General features: G+C 33.6%; 2 protein-coding genes across 2 annotated transcripts; both read left to right on the plus strand.

Moving 5' to 3' along the window:
- Positions 1-7,561: 7,561 nt before the first annotated feature.
- Positions 7,562-14,085, plus strand: LOC110652402 (protein phosphatase 2C 70). The gene is made up of 13 exons (XM_058145077.1): positions 7,562-7,838; positions 9,058-9,232; positions 9,355-9,555; positions 9,663-9,835; positions 9,920-10,078; positions 10,493-10,636; positions 10,733-10,794; positions 11,216-11,351; positions 12,382-12,476; positions 12,986-13,098; positions 13,199-13,328; positions 13,737-13,791; positions 13,894-14,085. The coding sequence occupies exons 1-13, from the start codon at positions 7,716-7,718 to the stop codon at positions 14,053-14,055; spliced, it is 1,728 nt and encodes a 575-aa protein (XP_058001060.1). The 5' UTR covers positions 7,562-7,715; the 3' UTR covers positions 14,056-14,085.
- Positions 14,086-14,137: 52 nt separating this feature from the next.
- On the plus strand, positions 14,138-18,518 carry LOC110652400 (uncharacterized). The gene is made up of 11 exons (XM_021807984.2): positions 14,138-15,031; positions 15,114-15,161; positions 15,293-15,472; positions 15,587-15,653; positions 15,774-15,838; positions 16,515-16,593; positions 16,910-17,028; positions 17,141-17,220; positions 17,512-17,581; positions 17,917-17,994; positions 18,084-18,518. The coding sequence occupies exons 1-11, from the start codon at positions 14,810-14,812 to the stop codon at positions 18,153-18,155; spliced, it is 1,080 nt and encodes a 359-aa protein (XP_021663676.1). The 5' UTR covers positions 14,138-14,809; the 3' UTR covers positions 18,156-18,518.
- Positions 18,519-20,394: the final 1,876 nt, after the last annotated feature.

The following is a 20,394-nucleotide window of genomic DNA, read 5'->3' on the forward strand; positions in this document are numbered from 1 at the left end:
GTTAGTGGATATACACCTGCCTATTTAGTGTTTAATTTAATCCATAGTGGTCCACTCACCTTAATTAAATCATATTATACGTTTTAATTGATAATTACTCCATTTACCCTCCATTTTTGCTATTTACATTAGGTACCCCTAAATTAATTTTTTCATTATATTTTCTAAGTATAATATTATTTATTTTTAATGGGAATTTAGTTCAAAAGACAACTCGGGGTGTCAAATGATCACAATGCCCCTATTCGGGTTGTATTCCCGATTTTTTGGTAACACCGGGTTTTGTCCGTTTTTCGATTTCTCACTTTTCTTTGTACTAATTACGTAATTTTTCTTTGATATTTATAATGATGTTTATACTTCAATAAATATTTATTTGAGTCCTAAAAATATTTTCCAGGGTTCCCCGCAGTCCAGGGCTAGTCAACGGTCCACGCCGTGACTTCCCGGTGCGGTCACCCATCGCTAAGGTTCTTGGCTCGCTTAACTTGGTTACATTTCTTTGCTATTATTTTTTCTTTGTTTTTCTTGTATTTTCTTTTCTTGTATTTCATTATTTTATGTCTCCTCACTCATATCGAAGTGTAGTTCTAGGCATCCTAGTTGTCCGGACAACACTGGCCACCGGAACAGTAGAATGCACTACCGAACATAGGGGTGTTACACTGGGGCGCTCCTATTCTATTTGTGAGAAAGAAAGATGGGTCTTTGAGGTTGTGTATTGATATTAGACAGCTGAACAAGGTGACTGTGAAGAATAAGTATCCACTTCCTCGGATCGATGATCTGTTTGATCAGCTCCAAGGGGCTAGATTCTTTTCCAAGATAGACCTGCGATCAGGCTACATCAGTTGAGAATCAGGAAAGAGGATGTGTCCAAAACAGCATTTAGGACAAGATATGGTCATTATGAGTTCTTGGTGATGTCTTTTAGACTCACTAATGCACTAGCAGCCTTCATGGACTTAATGAACAGGGTGTTTAGGCTATTCCTAGACCGTTTTGTCATCGTATTCATATATGACATTTTGGTATACTCTCAGACCGAGGAAGAACACGTGTGGCACTTGAGGATGGTGTTTCAGACTTTGAGGGAGCATCAACTATATGCCAAATTTTCAAAATGTGAATTTTGGGTAAAAAACATCTCATTCTTGGGACACGTGGTTTCTAGTGAAGGCATTCAAGTAAATCCCAAGAAAATTGAAGATGTAACTGATTGGCTTAGGCTTACAACAGTCACTGAGGTGCGAAGTTTTCTGGGTCTAGCTGGCTACTATAGGCGTTTTGTGCAAGATTTTTCCACGATAGCGGCTCCCCTAACTAAGTTAACTCGGAAGAATGTTCCATTCATTTGGATAAATGACTGTGAGGAGAGTTTCCATAAGCTTAAGGAGTGTCTAACCACCGCCCCGGTTTTGACACTACTGATGAGTGGTGAAGGATATACCGTGCACTGTGACCCCTCCAGAGTTGGCTTAGGGTGTGTTTTGATGCATAATGGAAAAGTAGTGGCTTATGCTTTAAGGCAGTTGAAGAGGCATGAACAGAATTACCCCATCCATGATTTGGAAATGGCGGCTGTAGTCTTTGCACTAAAGATCCGGAGACACTACCTATATGGTGAAGTGTGCAAGATATACACCGACCACAAGAGTTTGAAGTACATCTTCCAACAAAGGGATTTAAACTTGAGATAGAGGAGATGGATGGAGCTTTTGAAGGACTATGATTGCACCATCCAGTACCACCCTGGGAATGCCAATGTAGTAACAGATGCTTTGAGCAGAAAATCTTCTGGTAGCTTGGCGCACATATCAGCGAAGAAGAGACCATTGATTCAGGAAGTATATGAGTTGATGGATCAAGGTCTAATCCTAGATCTTTCAGATAAGGGGGTATTGTTGGCTCATTTTTCAGTGAGACCAGACCTGCGAGACAAGGTTAGAGTTTCTCAGCACAGAGACCAACAATTGATGAAAATCATAGAAAGAGTACAGCAGGGTGAAGGTGGTGAGTTTGGATTTGCCAATGATGGTGCCCTTATACAAGGTTCCAGGATATGTGTGCCCGACATGGACAATCTCAGAAATGAAATCATGCAAGAGGCACATTATACACTGTACAATGTCCACCCAGGCTCCACCAAGATGTACCATGATGTGAAAGATAGCTATTGGTGGAATGGCATGAAGAGAGACATAGCAGACTTTGTGTCAAAGTGCTTGACTTGTCAGAAGGCGAAGTTTGAACACCAAAGACCATCAGAGAAGCTGCAAGAGCTCCCTATCCCAGAATGGAAGTGGGAGATGATTACTATGGATTTTGTGACTGGGTTGCCTCGTACCACACGAGGATATGATTCGATATGGGTAATTGTAGATCACCTAACTAAATCAGCTCACTTTTTGCCTGTGAAGACCACATATTCTGTTGCACAGTATGCATGGCTCTACATTCGAGAAATAGTCATATTACATGGAGTTCCTACTTCCATAATATCTAACAGAGGGCCCCAGTTCACTTCTCAGTTTTGGAGGAAGTTGCAGGAGGCACTTGGCACACAGTTGAACTTTAGTACCACTTTCCACCCTCAGACAGACGGACAGTCTGAAAGGACAATCCAAACACTGGAAGACATGCTTCACATGAGTGTTTTAGATTTTGAAAGTCAATGGGATAATCAGCTACCTTTGGTGGAGTTTACCTACAACAACGGTTACCATTCTAGCATAGGGATGGCACCCTATGAGGCACTATATGGAAGGAAGTGTAGGTCTCCTCTGTGTTGGACGGAAATGGGAGAAGCGAAGGTGCATGATGTAGACCTAGTGCAGTACACTTCAGAGATGGTTCCTTTAATCAGGGAACGATTGAAAACAGCTTTTAGTAGGCAGAAGAGTTATGCAGATCCTAGGCGGAGGGATGTAGAGTTTGCAGTAGGTGACTACGTATTCTTAAAAGTTTCTCCGATAAAGGGAGTCATGAGATTTGGAAAGAAGGGCAAGTTGGCACCTCGGTATATTAGACCTTTTGAGGTTACGGATAGAGTTGGAGCAGTTGCCTACCGGTTGGAGTTAGCACCCAACCTTTCTCATGTTCGTCCTGTATTTCACATCTCCATGCTCAGGAAATACATTCCTAATCCTTTTCATGTGCTACAGCCGGATGTAATAGAGCTGAAAGAAAACCTGACGTTTGAAGAGCAACCTGTAGCCATAGTGGACTACCAAGTGATGCAGCTAAGATCAAAATAGATCCCTATGGTTAAGGTTTTGTGGAGAAGTCAGTAAGTGGAAGAGTGCACCTGGGAGTCAGAGCGGGACATGCGTAACAAGTACTCTTATCTATTTAATGTGTAATTCTGTACTTTATTCTACCTTGTGTAAAATTCGAAAACGAATTTTCTGTAAGGTGGGAAGAATGTAACACTCCTAATTTTTAAATTTATTATTTTTGGGTAAATATTAATATTTTAATTTTATTTAAATTTTAGGAAATTATTTGAAATTTTTCAGATTTTAGAAATCGGGTTTGATTTTCCGAAAATATAAAACTTTGATGATTTTTAAAAATTAATTTAAAGACCACGTGGCAAAACTAAAAATATATTTGGAGTCTACGAATTTTTCTGAGTTTTCTAGAATTTTTTCGGAATTTTTGGACCTCGTTTTCTATCCCAAGGTAGAGTAAAAATTTAAAATTTTGTATCTCGAATCGGACTGGCCTTTTTCTTTTTCTTCTTCCTTCTCCCTCGCGCGCTCGACCTCTCCTCCCTCACCTCCAGGCCGCGCCGCTGCCTCCTCAGCCTCCCCACCTTGCCGGCGCGCAGCCTTGGTGCCTCTCCACGGCCTGCCGTCGTCCCAAGTGGCCGAAAAACGAGCTCGAATGCCTCCCCTGCATGCACGTGATGCTTCACCTTCCTGGCTGAAATCCGGCCAATCCGGCCACCGATTGGGCAAGGTCTTGTGTCAAACACTATTTACACCTCGAGAGCTTTCCATAGACACCAAGAACACCAAAATCCATCGAGCGGTTTGTCCAATTTTTGTCCGGAAAGTTTTAGCCTATTTTAATTTTTGGGCTAGATTTCTCGCAAACCGTGAACCCCACAAGAAAACCGAGAGTACCAGAGCGCTCCACTCATCGAGAGCTTCGCGGCAATATAACTTTCAAAATTTTCCGATACTGTTTTTCAATAAGTCCCACAGAACTTTGTAGTATTTTTCCGAGCATTGAATGAGTTTAGAAAATTTTGTAAAAATTTTATACAAACCCTCGTGTTGTGGGCTTCGTGTAGGTACCTTCAATTGGCGGAAATTCGACAGTTGTCCAGATTTATGAATTTCCGGCCAGACAGACCGGCTACCAAAAAAGTCTTGAAATTGGATCGGGATGTTGGCTACCCCACCATTGTCAAACGCCCGAGCGCATTCCCGAGATCAGAATCGGCATAGGTAAACCCGAACCTTACTTTTTCGTAATTTTCTAGTGCTTAAATGGGATTAAAAATCCATAAAATATTCGTGGTAGCTCAAAAAATTATGATTCTTTTTGCATTAGCCTGCTAATATTGCTAAGGACTGCGGGGAAAAGTTTTAGAATTTTTAGAGTTTATTTGGATAGTTTTTGCAAAAATGGTCAATTATAAGGACTAAACTGTAATTTTACATATTGTGATTAATGACTGTTTGGATGGGCCCAGGAGGGGCTGTGTGATACAATTGAGTTGTGGGTGTATGGTTGATGAATATATAAGTGTGTTTTAAACCCATTTGCAGGTTGGGTAGGTCCTAGATATAGGGGAGACTCTGCCGGATTTTCGGCACGACTTAAGACGTCTTTGGTCTTTTTCTTAGTTTGTATTGAGTTAAATTTATTAAATGATTGTAATAAAATTATCAGGTGAGTCGGGACAGCCTTTTTCCTCCATCTAGTAGCCATAGTGACTGCTGTCAAATCTGTGAGTAAAATATTAATTTTAATTGTAATTTCGATATTATTATATGTTCAAGCATGCCCATACATCACTTATATGTATATATATATATATATATCTATGTAGTTAAACTCTAGGCACGTTTTATGTTGCATTCATAATTGTTAAAGTGCCATGGATGTTGTTGTGGTAATTTGGAGCAGCGTGCGTATGTTGGCGTGCGTGTGATGTGGTATTGGCTATAGACAGGAAGGGTAGACACAGGCTAAGATCTTCGTTGGGACCCGGTCCTTTCGGGTAGACACGACTTAAGTTCTTCGCTGGGACCCCGATTTGGTTTATTAAGTGAAAGTCTGAGCTGAGTTCTTCGCTGGCACAGGTTAGAATAAGAGAGCTGTATAGGGGATCGGCTCCCATATATATATTGTTTGACATTATCGGGTGTGTGAGTGCTCCAAATTACTTTTTTGCTGTTATGATATGAAAATATTGCTGATGTTGCATTTCACTCTACATGGTGTATTAGCTTTAGATAGTTATAGAGATTATGATTAAAATTGATATTTTACTCTCTGAGTCGAACGCTCACTCCTGTTCATTATTTTTCAGGCTACAAGAGGATTTTTGTTGTGGTTAACCTGCTTTTCTCCTTCGCAGGTTGTTTATTAATGTTTGTGTAATTCTATTAACTCCTATAATTTCTGCATGTGTTATAAATATTTATTTGTTTTGGGGATTGTAATATAATTGTCATGTTGGGCCTGTAAACTTATTATTATATGCATGTTTGTTGGACTGGATGAGGGAGCTGAGCTCCCATTTATTTTTATGACATTTAAGTATGTGGAGGGTGAGCTGAGCTCCCCAATTGATTATATATTGTGTTTACAGGTCGAGTGAGTCAAAAACTCCCCGTTGAAAGGTCCACTTTATGGTCGGACTCTGTCCGATTGAATTCTTGAAATTGGGCCCAAATGGGCCTTAGAGTTGGGTTAAGAAATAGTTAGGCTTACTACGAGCCTCGGGGCTTTAGGCTGGCTCAGGTCCTAGTGTCGGTCCGACCCATAGGTTGGGTCGTGATAATATTAATTTAATTATAAGGAATAATTAATGAAAGATTTAGCGTATATATTATAACACTATGTACTAATTATATAATGTTAAGGCATACATATCACATTAAATTATAATATATTTCATAATTAATTTAAATACTAATTAAATTATAATGAGCAATTGATGAAAGATCTAACATATATTATAGTGTTATATACGAATCATATGAAACTATAATTTGCATAACACATATAATTTAAACATATGATTTAATCCATACATTATTTCATATTTAATTCAATATTACATTAAAAAAAATGTACAATATTAATAAATTAATATTTTAATCATGATAATTTATCATTTTTTATTTTTATTATAACCAAAAACATGTTATTACCTTATTTTTTAGTAAAAATATGATTTATTACTGTCAAAATCTATCAATGCTAAATGTTCGATAATATTTATTAAATTGTACCATATAGTAGGAATACACACAATGCATCATCTTTTAAAAGAAAAGAAAAACAAATATTTATATAATGCTGCAATTTCAAAATCATGATTTTAATTTTTTTTTTAAATTTACATAATGCTGTAAGAAATTAGGATGAAATTTTATTTATTTTTATTGGTTTTATGGATATAATATGAATTAATTAATTAAATTAAAAATAATAGCCAATAAATTTTAAAAAGTTATTTCATTTGAAATAAACTGCATTGAAAACAAATATTTTAATTAAATGCTTCAAATATTATCTTTTTTCAAATTAAAGGTTATTAATGTAATTACATAATAATATTTAATTAATATAATTTTAATAACTATAAATAAAATGTTAAAAATACTATTATACCCCTATTGATCCGGCTCAATTTGATCAGCGAAGCATTTTTGCCTACTTATATAGTGTCAAAGCCCAGGCCCTCTTATAATTTTTACGGTAGCCACTACAAGTGGACAAAATCAGAAACAACAGAAGAAAATGCCTAGAATATCCCACCCATCCGTGCGGTTGCACTGGGCCCTCATTTCGTTTTCAGTTTCTAACTTCTCCTTCCTCCTTTTTTTAAATGTACCGGATTTCATATTAAAAGATTCATTACAATTAATAATTTAATCCTCTAATTTTATTTTATAATTATTTATTATTCTAAATTTTATTTATCAATAATTTATTTTTTTTAATCTAAATTATCACTAATTCTATTTTCAATATAATACTTAATCTCTGAATTATATATATAAGTGATAAACTTTATTTTAATAATATTAAAATTATTTATAAAACTATAAAAGTGAATTTCTTATTCCACTCCAAGTGATATTGAGTTGGTGTAAGCTGTATTTTTTTTTTAATTAAAAATCCAGATCTGCAAAGGTATACAAATAACATTCTAATTATAATTATAATTATTAATAATTTTAATTTATTAAAATATAAAATTTGTGTATAACTATAAAATTTTTATTTTAAATTTTAATTAGAGTTAAATGAAAAAAATTATAATTTGAGGGAAATTAATAAATTTGTATTAATGGAAGGAAACAAATACGGAAGGGATTTAAATGAAAAATGAAAAGAGAGAGAGAAGGAAAACAGGAAGTGTGAAATGCAATGTGCGAGTGCGACCGTTTCAAAGCGAGTTTCTCGCAAATCAGGACCCAATCTCTAATCTGTAGAGAGACAAGAAGAGAGGGAAGGAGACGACTATGGCGATGATGCTGCTAGAGAGCATTGTCGGTGTCCTTATGCTGCTTTTGATCATCCTCCTTATCTTCCTCGCATGCAAACCATGGCGCTTCTTCTTCTCCTCTCGTTCTCGCACTCTCAAGGTGCCCCTTCCCGCCTCTCCCTTTCCTTCCTTATTCAATCCAATTCTATTTTCTCTTTTTCTTCCTCTTCTATACTTAGGTTTTTGATCCTCTAGTTTTCTATCATATCATTGGATGTAATGTGATGTCCTGTTTGGTTGGTAAGAAATCCTTGGAAACGAGATAGGAAAAAGGTAGGGATTTTATAATAGCTGATTTCTTTGCTGTTCAATCAAACAAAGCCATTTGAATTTTAAAAATCTAAAAGGAAGAGAGGGCGAGGGTTTTATTCTTATTGAATCTTTCTGGTGATTGCATCCGAGCTTGGCGTTGATTTTGCCGCTATTTTTTTTTCCTGTAATATTTTTTTTTTAATTGTTACCGATTGATCTTCCCTGTTTGGATGATTTTGGGGTGAAGAATTTGGTGTCATATTGGTGAGGTGTCTGCTTTTTATGATTCTGTTTAATAACTAGGTTTGATCGTCACTGGAACATGTACTTGCAAATAGTCACTAGTTTAAGGTGAATTTTGTTAATTGATGGTGATTAATCCATCTCTCTCTGCAATTATTCGTACGCATCTCAGGTGCAATGTGCCGAAGAATTTATGCATATTACAGAATTGGTTGTTGTCTGGTTTGGGGCATCAAGGGTGTTAAATATTGCTTGAATGAATGTTTTTTGGGACCCATATTTATCAAAATTCATGAATTAATTTTTACTACTGACAGCTTGTTTATGTGTGTGGAAGTATTATATATAGAGAGAGAAATTATAACAACAAGACGCATGAATACTTTTGAGAAACTTTGCATATGTTTAATCGCTCAAAAATTCAATTTAGTGAATAAAATGTGAATGTTTATGTGAAGGATGGAGTTCAAGAAGTTTTAACCACATATGGCAAGTACTTGGCAACTTTTATTTGTTTGCAACATCTATCAAAAAATGGTCAAGGCAACTCTTCTGAAGTAGTCAAGCTGCCAAATGGCATATGGTAGCCACATATGTATCGAGCACAATGTTACTCAGAAGCTTCCTGGCTCTTATCCAAAGCGTTTTCAATATTTTAGTTGCTTTCTGTGTAAAATTTTTGTGAGATATGTGCCGTATCCATATTTTGCTCACTATGGATGTAAATTAGGTTTTATTCTTTAAATGAAGACATTGATAGAACAAGTATTTTTGCATGTGTTTTGTGTATTGTTTTTCACAACTCTTAATATCTTCTTTTTTAGGTAGGTGACTTGGATAGGCCTCTTGTTTCAGATGGAGTGGAAAGCAATGAATCGGCAAGAAATTATGATCTAGAGGGTGCATGTAATCAAAATAAAGGGCCATTGCGTTTGTCCCGACCGGTTGGACTTGTTCATAAACAGAGGCTTCCTTCTGCATCACCCCATTTGATCCAAGGTCTTTTGTTTATGTTTTATATTTCTGTATGCAATTATGCTGTTAATTTGTATTTTACTGGTTGGAAAAGCAATTTTTCCCTTTTTTTATTGTTATTATTATTATTATTATTTTTATTTCAGGAGATAGCTTGGTTTTAGATGTAGTTTCAGAACCTACAGAGGATGTTTCAGTTGGCCAAACCCTTAAGCGTATATTTCCAACAGAGCAACCAGCTGAAGTGCAGACACAGGTTAGACAGGAAAATCAAAGTTCTCTCTTGGGATCTAGTCTGGAAAATGATGCATTTCAGGAATTTGTGCCCAAAGTTATCACTGACCAAAGTAATTTTTTGTCTTCACACTTGTGCAAAAGAGGCTAATTCTTGATGGTTACTTTATTTCTCTAAATGTGAACAACATGTTATCATATTTTTCTTTTAGAAGTGCAGGAAGCTGCCTTTCTTTGGAGGTCATTTCTGGTCCAAGTCGTGGGCTCCTTTGTTCTATTCAGTCAACAAGTTCTTCAAGGCTTCCACTGACCCTTGGAAGGGTTTCTTGTGACTTGTTGTTAAAGGACTCAGAAGTGTCTGGGAAGCATGCAATGATTAACTGGAATATAGATGTATGGTCCTACCATTTTGATATTATTTTTTGATCTTTGCTGTGTACTGTCACTGATTATTATGGATATCTATTTTTGTTTCAGAAGAAAAAATGGGAGCTGGTAGACATGGGCAGCCTAAATGGAACACTTTTGAATTCACAGCCTATTAATCATCCAGATTCTGGAAGTAGGCACTGCAGTGACCCAGTTGAGCTGACAAATGGGGACATAATAACACTTGGCAAAACCTCAAATATATATGTAATTTTCCCATGTTATTTCTTGACAATCATGCATTTGTATTATGGTGGCAGATTTTCTAAACAAATTTAATTGTCCACAATTAGCTGAATTCTTTTCTGGGATCATTAATTCTTAGGATACCTTGTACCCAGATAAATCTTTTCTCCTGTTTGACATGATTGAAACATATCTTGCTGCTGAAATTCAGAATTGATAAGGTTCTTGTCTCACAAAGAACTTTTGATTATGTTTCATTGTTGTACAGACAAGTGTGATTTATCATTTTCTGTTTTCATGCATTTCTTTTGCGTTGATATATTTGCCTAAACCTAGCGGAACTATGACAGGGACATTAGCCTTTTTGTTTTAAAAAATACAGTTAATATCACATTTGCTAATTGATACCTTCATATATGTATATGATTCTGGCAGGTTCATGTTACATCTAAATCTGAGAACAAGACGCCCTTTGGTGTAGGTCTGGCATCAGATCCCATGGCTTTACGTCGAGGTGGAAAGAAGCTTGCAATGGAGGATGTATGCTATTATCAATGGCCCCTTCCTGGCATTGACAAGGTTTTAGATTTATTGGTTTTGCATTGAAATGAAGATATAATGCGTTTCTTGAAAAAAAAAAAAAAAATCTAGACAGCCTAACTCCCTATCTCGCAGTTTGGAGTGTTTGGTATTTGCGATGGGCATGGCGGCGTAGCAGCTGCCAATTCTGCTAGCAAGTTAGTATTCTAAGCTCACTTTTAATGTTTTACCGTGCTTTAGATTGAAATCTCACTTCTTTTAGTATCATATCTTGAACAATGGAAACAAACATTTTGAAGCATTATTATTGCTATTTGCCTAAAAAGGTCACTGTAATTTGGTTGTGATTTACTTAAAGTTTAAGTTCTCAAATAGAAAAACTTGTGCATAATCCACACAATTTTCTTTTTCATTTGTTTCTTCATTATGCTGGCTTCTGATGTACTTTCGTATTATTTGCATAAAAAATATACTTAGTAATGAGATGTTATGCATTGACCGCTTAGGCGTAAGTCTTACTAGTGTTGCAGTTTATCTAATCTTCATCTGTTTTTGTTTCCTGCTTATGCCTTGATGGGTGATTTAGTAATTTTTGTTTGTCCATTTTCATTACCCCAGAATGCTACCTGAGAAGGTTGCCAGTATTTTGTCGGATTCTCTAACGAGGGAGAGGGTTTTATTACAATGTGATGCTTCAGAAGTTCTCAGAGTTGCATTTTCTCAAACCGAAGCTTCCATGAATAATGATTATGAGGTTTGCCCTTGGTCTTTCTTTTTCTGTTTGTTGTCATCTATTTTGCATAATTGTCTAAGCTTTATTGAAAAATTCTTATTTATTCAATAAAATAGACAGCAGCAACTCAATTAAGCCGCAGATTGCCCTTTTGATGAATTCTTATTTATTCACAATCACAAATCATAACAAACTTTTTGCAAACCTATCCACTATTTAAGGATATACACGTATATTTATTATGATCCAAAATTCAACACCAGTTTTATCATGGTTGAACTCTAGAGGGTGGTCGTACTGAGAAATAGAGATGGATGAAGATATTAAGATAAGAGAGAGAAAGAGTATTAACTTGGTTGAAGTACTCTTTAAACCTTTATTTGGTTCATGTTCTGCTTCTTGCCTTATTTCCATTTCTCTTTGCTAATTGAAAACATCAAATCATTGACCTTTTTTTGTTGCATTTAATTTATTGGGTGTATTGCAACATACCATAAACTAATACCTAGCCTTAATTTCAATATTTCAGTTTAAATAACATAAAACAGATATAAAAATAAATGGTTAGTCAAAATATAACAAAGTTTTGCCATTTTTGTGCCTGGAAAAAAAGTGCTTAGGCTAGGCAATAAAGTGTGCACCTCAGGTAGGTCACTTACCTAATCATGGTATTGGTGCTAAGTCTTGTTCCTTGTGTCTGAGGCTTTCCTGGGCAAACCTTTTACAACTACTACTGATACTGTGAATCGGTTAGCTAAAAGTAAACACAATATTGTAGATTGTGGGTATTTTCCAATGTGGTTAGCATGACAACTTGAATTCACAGCATCACATTATTGTTGTAGATTTTGCTCTTTGGCTGTCAGTTTTGAAGTGTGTACTAATGTTTTATTCTGGTTCATTTTAATATGTTGTTGGGTTATTGTACACTTCTTTTACAATCAGTACCATAAGAGAGTATTATTGTTATTCTGATTCATTTTAATAACTGTTGTCATATCAGAGTTTCACAGTTTTAAATTTTAACATTACAACAACAAATATTTTGTAGGGTTGCACTGCAACGGTGCTTCTGGTTTGGGCTGATGGTGATGAAAATTTTTTTGCTCAATGTGCTAATCTTGGGGATTCAGCTTGTGTTATGAAGTATGCTTTAGAATCTCATTTTGTATATCTCTGTTTTTTTTTTTTGGATGATATATTATTGAAAAAACAAAATGGAATCTCAGATAGTGTCTGTGGTAGACAAGCTGACGGACAGTATTTTTTGTAGTAAAGTATCTACCTACTACAGTAGCTACTCTTGTTACAATGACTGTTCCAAGGTTAAAAAAAAAAAGGATGCTCACAATGACTGTGCTAAAATATTATCTATGTATGTCAGAGAAAGTTTTCACTGTAAAGGTGGAAAAATAGGCAGCTATGGTAGTAAGTTACATGAACTATAACAGATGGTGTATCAAAAACATTACTATTGCAGAACTACTATGATGCCTATCACCTATCGTATTGCCATTCCAATTGTCCTAGTTGTCATTTGTTGAATCTTTCCTTGCTATTGTGAACATCATGATTCTTGTGGCCATCTAAAATGAAATTTTTACTGTCATAACTATTTCTTTAATACCATATTTACAGCTGGATGTGATTTTCAGTGTTGATGGGAAGCAGATTAAGATGACAGAAGACCATAGAGTAACTAGTTACTCTGAAAAACTTCGAATCGGTGAAATAGAACCATTGAAAGATGGGGATACACGTCTTTGTGGTAAGTGGGGGAAAAACTTTGAACAACTAATTATTTTGGAAGACTGAGTATAAATGTCCCTAAGTTGATAATGACTTACTATTCTCTTTCCCTCTTTCAGGCTTGAACCTTGCTCGGATGCTTGGAGACAAATTTCTGAAACGGCAGGATGCCCGATTTAGTTCAGAACCCTACATAAGTGAAGCTGTACATATTCATCGAGCAAGTAGCACATTTGCACTGTTGGCAAGGTGATTTTTTTGTTTCTGATTAATATCTCCAGTTAGACAAGTAGAGTACATTAGGTTAGAGGAGAAAGAAAAAAAAGGGGTAGACATAAATTGACTTGGAGGAGAATAGTATAACATGACTTAGAAGCATTACATATTTCTGAGGATTTAACCCAAAATCATTTAGAATGGAGAAAGTGAATCCATATAGCCGATCCCAAATTTTTGGAATAAAGGCTTAGTTGAGTTGAGTTGAGTTGAGTTGAGTTGATTAATATATCCTTGCCTCAGCAATCTTATCTGTTCGCGATTTATTTGAATCATGCTCCTTGACCTGCTTTGGAGGTTTAAGGTGCTAAAAATCATATGATATGACCATTTATTTTCTAGTTGGTTATTTATATTCCCTGGATTCTGTAAAAATTGCAGTGATGGCTTTTGGGATGTCATTTGTGTTAGGAAGGCAGTTCAGCTTGTGCTTCAGGTGAATCACCTTCTGTTAAAACAATTAACATCTATTTTTGAATTACTTTTGAAGTTTTATTTCCAGAACATTCCATAGACTTCGTATCTTTTATCTACACAGACGAGGGAGAGATACTCTACAGATGGGGAGAATTCTGCTGAGAAGGTTGCTAATTTTTTGTTGAGTGAGGCTAGAACACTGAGGACAAAGGATAACACTTCCATAATTTTCTTGGACTTTGACAGCAAATCTAGATTAACTTCTTGTAAAGTTGAATCCTAATATAAATTATGAGTTTTTATTTTGTAATTATGGTACCTCTTTTCAAACACCCCCTCCTTTTTTTTTTATTTTTTCCTTCTGTTGTCACCATTAATCTTCTGCTCAGTGGTGCCAGTCAAATGGATGTATGCATCATCAAGATATGTTTCAGAGAGTTGGAAGCTGCCTAGAGACATATGGTGCAGATTGTTCTGCGAAAGCTTGAAATGGATGCATGGAGGGAAATATAGGTCTGAGTGTACTATATCGTATAGGTAGGATGTAGACTAACAATGCAAATTGTCGAGGCTTGTTTTTAAATAGGTATCAGAGGAGGCAATGGCACGTTGTTAAGAACGGACAAGTTATGAGACGATTTGCAAAATTCATGGACAGAAATTAGGAATGTCTAGCCATCTTTTGATTACTAATAAAACACAGTGCGATACTATTGAATATTTGAGAAGCTTAAATGAATTGAAAAATAATAACGTATTTTGCGAAGTTTTATTACTTAAAACAGCAAAGGTTTTCATTTATTTTCATCAAAGCGAAGTGAAAATTAAAATTACTTCTAATTCTAAACAAAAACATATGATCGAAGGTGCCAATAAGAAAACAGAATAACAAAAAAAAAAAAAAAAATTGGGACGCGATTTGCTAGAGCGGCTCCTTGTGAAGTTGCAACAGGCTACAAAATTCCTCAAGCTCCTAATAAACCCTCTCTAGAAAACCGTCAAACGCGCGTTTATAAATCCCAGCAGAAAAAAAAGGAATGGGGAAGAAGAAGAAAAGAGCAGAAGTAGCAGAGAGAAACGAGCTTGAGTTCGAGGAGCTAAGTAATGGCGATTGTCATAGGAAGATGAAGAAGAAAAAGAAAAAGGAAAGAATTGAGACCGAGAAAGAATTGACCGAAGCTAAGGGGAAACCTACAGTGAGCATAGCCGTCCCCGGTTCCATCATCAACAACGCTCAATCACTTGAACTCGCTACTCGAGTATTAATACTCTCTACGCTCTTTGTTTACTGTTCCGTAACTCGCAATCATTATTATTCCATTTTTCAATTTTTTTTTTCAGTTGGCTGGTCAGATTGCCCGCGCCGCGACCATTTTTCGAATCGATGAGGTCTGTGTCTGTGCGTCAATCCTTCAATCCTCTCTTTTATTTCTTAAATTAAGAAATCGATGTGTTTATGCGTAAATGCTTTAAGCTCAATTAGTGTAATTGCGCATGAAGAGTAGCTTTTATATGAGCAGGTGGTGGTGTTTGACGATAAAAGTAATTCAGTGAATGAGCATCCCACTGTGAACACAGGCAGTAACTCTGATGATAGTGAAAGCGGTGCGGCTTTTCTCGTGAGAATCTTGCGCTATCTCGAGACTCCACAGTATCTAAGAAAAGCCCTCTTTCCAAAGCATAATAGCCTGAGATTTGTGGTGACCAACTGATTGCTTAACTTATATCTTGTTTTGTTTTCAGGGTTTGATTTTTGGTGGTCAATGAACTGAGAAGTTATTTATCATTTTTCCTCTTTAATTCCTTTTACACAGGGTTTGTTGCCTCCTCTTGATGCTCCACACCACTTGCGCAAGCATGAGTGGGCTCCATATCGGGAGGGTAAGCTTTGGATACTTCCCTATTGGAACCCTTCTTCTTTGGCACTGTTGTCTGTATTTGAGTTTTGTTTGTCACTCCATTTTGGTACAACCATTTTAACTTCTTATAATAAATTTATAGGTGTCACATTAAAGGAAAAAGCTACAAACTTTCAGGGAACACCTGTTGACGTGGGTTTGAGTAAGGTAACAATCTAGTGGACTTTGTTACAAATTTGTTTAGTTTACCTCCTTTATATTTCCAAGAGGCATTGTGGTATCTATTTTATTTCATGTGATGGATATTAACAATTTAATTGCTGATATTAGCTAATGTGATATTGGCACTGCTTACTGGTTTTCCCCCGTTCAAAATATAGCAAGAGTTGCATGATTTCTTGGTGGCAATCTTCTTTCACAAGAGTCAGGTCCCTCTGTTGATCTCTGCTAATCAGATATAAGTTCATATGATCCTCCTTTTCTTTGACCCTCTAACCTGTGAATTGAATTCAATTGAAATTGGAGCTTAGCTTTGCTAGATGATGATGTTGGTGCTAGTAAGCTTCTAAATAGCTTGAAATCTGCATGCTCAAGACATTGTCACTCGTGGCAACAGTTCCCACACTTGAACTAAATCAAGTGACAGGAGTATTTTCTACAGTATGACTATTATTGCTGTTGGCATGCCAAAGCATAATCTTATCAAGACGCCTTTTTTTTTTTTTTTCTCAAATTTCTTTCTCCCCACATTATGCATGCTGCATATAAATACCTGCAGTCAATTTATTTGACATTGATTCTATGATTTTTCCCTTTGAAGTCTATACTGGTATAAGTCTCTAGTAAATTTGTCAATTTACATATTTGAAGCTAAATTATGCAGAATGTTGTAATTGATCAAGTTCTTGAACCTGGCATTAGAGTAACTGTGTTAATGGGAACCAACCGCAATTTGGATGCTGGTAATGATTTGGCATTCCTTTTTTCTTTTTCTGATTTTAATTTTTCAGACAACTGAAGATTGAAAGATTTGAGATAAATTAATCACATTAGATATTGTCTCCTTGTTCATTCCTAAAAATTGCATATAGGCCCAAGTTAAATTTTCTTCTCCCCCCCCCCCCCCCCCCCCAACCCACTCCCTTTTTTTATCTTCTTCCTAGAATAATATTCATTTTTTCTTTAATATATTGGATATTGGCATGTATTCTGTTCACTTTTAATGAAGCATTATGCATGCAGAAAAATTGATCTCCACTCATGAAGTTTTTTGTCTAGATTTACCTCGCCAGGTTGTATCATTGTCCAAACCTAAAGAGGAAGCAGGAATATATTGGGGCTATAGAGTGCGGTATGCTTCAAATATCAGCTCAGTATTTAATGCTTGTCCGTATGAGGTATCAATACTTCAATCCTATGGTTTTCTGTATTCCCTTTGTAAGAGCCATATATAGTTTTTGCTGACAACTTGCAGAAGGCATTCATCAACTTCAGTCTTGTTGATTATAGGGTGGCTATGATTATTTGATTGGTACTTCAGAGCATGGTCAGATTATTAACTCTTCAGAGCTTTCTTTGCCAATTTTCAGGTATGTTTTTTTCTCTGTTAGAACCTTAATATAACTTTCCTTATGGCAAAGGGCTTTCAATAGATACTAATGCTTATCTGAGTTTGGATCTTTATCATGGCATATCTTTTTGTTCTTTGTATCGCTAGTCCTAGTCTTAGGACTTTGTTTTGGTCTAATAATATGCAGTTTTAGTGGGTAGAGTAAATGACTGCATTTTGAACACTTCTTTGCATCCAGATTTGGTCCTTTTCTTTGTATAAATAACTTGCAAGGCTTTGTTGATTGTTCCAATTTGTAATAATTTGCTAGGCATTTGTTGATTGCTTTTGGTGGGCTCGCTGGATTGGAAGAAAGTATTGAGGAAGACAGTAATTTAGAGGTACTTTCTGTTCGACAAAATATACTGTTATTCTTGAAGAATTGCGTGGTTCCAGTTTTGGATCTGTTTACTCTTAATTCGTTTACTGGAATGCAACCATTTCGTTCCTTTTTCTTTCCCCCTCTCCCTTTCATTGTTTCTTGTGGAAATATGCAGATCACCTTCATTTTTATGTTATGGGACTTTGACAGCATAAAAATGTTATTTAGAAACAACTAATCTCTTGCATGCATACATGTTGTTTATCCATGATTCAGCTTAATTTATTGACTTTTTCAAGCTAAAAGCAAAAGAGAATTATTGAATCATGGCTTTGGTGTTTCTTCTTCTTGAAGGGTAAAAATGTTCGAGATGTGTTTGATTCATACTTGAATACCTGTCCTCATCAAGGAAGTCGAACAATTCGAACAGAGGTTGTAATTTTTATTTTATTGTCTTTTTACCAGGAAAAAATTCTCTCTGCTAAAAGATTAGTGTGATTTAAATTTGCCTTTTGTAACAGGAAGCAATTTTCATCTCGCTTCAATATTTCCAAGAGCCCATTAACCGAGCATTGCAAAGAATACAATTTTAATGTTAGTCTGCAGTTGGCTAAAATTAATGGATTTTCTAGCCTTGATATTTGGAGTCTTTCTGTAGTCTCGATTCACAAAATTCTGGAGTTGGTTGCTGATAATAGGAAAGACAGATTCATCAAATAGCAGGCTTAGGATTTTTTTAATATATTTCATTTATTTAGCCCGCTTTAAAGCTGAACTTTTGCAAAGGATTTTCTTTTAATATTTTTAGTGTATTTTCTGGAAATTTAATGATGAATGTGTCAAATTATCTGTTCTTAAAACTGTAACTAAACATGCTGGATAAGACTGTAGGTTTGTCCTTCCCACCAGTGTTCATGTAGATGTTGAGAACAACAACAAATAGCTAGTTTGACTGCTGTTATGGTCCTTTATTTTTGCCTTCCTGTTTAAAAGCCCTAAACCTAATATGCTTTAGGTGTGAGTTGCTTGTCTTGCACCAAATCAGAGTAATGGGTAATGAGAGAGAAGCAGAACCAAACTAATGAGGGCCCTTCCCAATCATTTGCTTCCTTAACCAACCGTTTACATGTTTCCACAATTTTTTACTAAGAAATGAGAAGTATAAAGCGTTGTCAAACCAAATTACCGAACATCATCACTCACTCTTGATGATAAAATTAGTATAATGTTAACATTATATATGAATAATTTATAATTTTTATTTATAATTAAATTTTTAATAAAATAAATTATTATTAAATTAATTTTAAATTATAATTTTTTTATTTAATTTAATATGAATAAATTTTTATTTAATCAATTTGGGATGTAATTAATTAAAATATCTAAATATCAATTTAATTCTTTTTATTTATATATTAATAACAATTTTTATAATTATTTCATTTAAAATGTAATAAAAATATTTTATTTAAAAAATAATTTAGATTTCATAAAATTTTTATTTTTTTAATCTTATGTATTTTTTGTAAAATAATTTTTTTTATAAAAATATTATTATTTTATATAAATTTATAATATAAAATAAATATATTTCATAAAAATTAAAATTTTAAAATATCGTTATTTTTTATTAATGTAATAAATATTAAAAATATATTATTTTTTGAATAATACTGTAATTTTATTTATTTTTAATTATCTTTATTTATAGTTAAATTTTTAATGTAATCATAATTATAATTTATTTTTAAAATTTTACTTCCATATATAAAAATATAGTTAAGAAATAATTTATGTATAAAAATATAGATATTTAATTAAAATTTAAAAATAACTCTGTTTAAAATTAATGATAATAAAATATAAATAATTAAAATATTAGTTATCATTGTATTTTATATATAATTATGATGAAATAAAATATTTAAAAGTTTAAGAAATATTAAATAATAAATTTATAAAAAAAATTAATAATTAAATAAATATTAATTAAATATTTTTAAATAAATAAATTTTGAGAATAATAACTAATAACTTTAAAATAAATAATAAAAAAAGTGCAAATCAAAAAATGATTTGAGAACATTTAAGTGAAATAAAAATATTTAGTGAGAGGAAAGTGTCTGATGTGTATTAAATGTTTTATATGATATATTATATATAGATAAATAAATGAAAATTATTTAAATAAAAAATAATTTATAATTAAATATTATTTGATTAAAAAATTAATAAAAACATTTAAATTTATTTTTTATAATAAGTAAATATTTCTTATTTACTATCGTCATAAGTTGATCAAAATAATAATAATAATAAGTATTAATTAATTTTATAAAATTGAAATAAAAGAATATTAAATTATTAACATAAAAAATAATACATACTAATTATAAATAAGTTAAATTTCTATATTTTATTTTTATAACATTTTATGTCTCAAATATTTTAACAAAAATTTCATAATAAAAATAATAGAAAATATAACAATATAATAAAAATATTTATTAAAGATATGAAATAATTTTAAGATTAGTTAAATTATATGATAGCTAATTATGATATCATAAATTAATAGTTAATTTTTTTAAAACTAAATATTATCAATGACTTATTATTATTATTATTATTATTATTATTATTATTATTATTATTATTATTATTTTTACATAAATAAATTCAAAAAAATAATATAAATAAATTTTAAATATTAAATTTAATCATAAAAAGTCTTAATTTTTAAAAAATAAATTCTAAAGAGAATAATAATTTAAATCATAAATATTAAAATAGTATTCTAGATAATAACAATAATTAAAAAGGAAATAA

Source organism: Hevea brasiliensis, chromosome 4, assembly GCF_030052815.1.
Source record: "Hevea brasiliensis isolate MT/VB/25A 57/8 chromosome 4, ASM3005281v1, whole genome shotgun sequence".
NCBI classification, from domain to species: domain Eukaryota; kingdom Viridiplantae; phylum Streptophyta; class Magnoliopsida; order Malpighiales; family Euphorbiaceae; genus Hevea; species Hevea brasiliensis.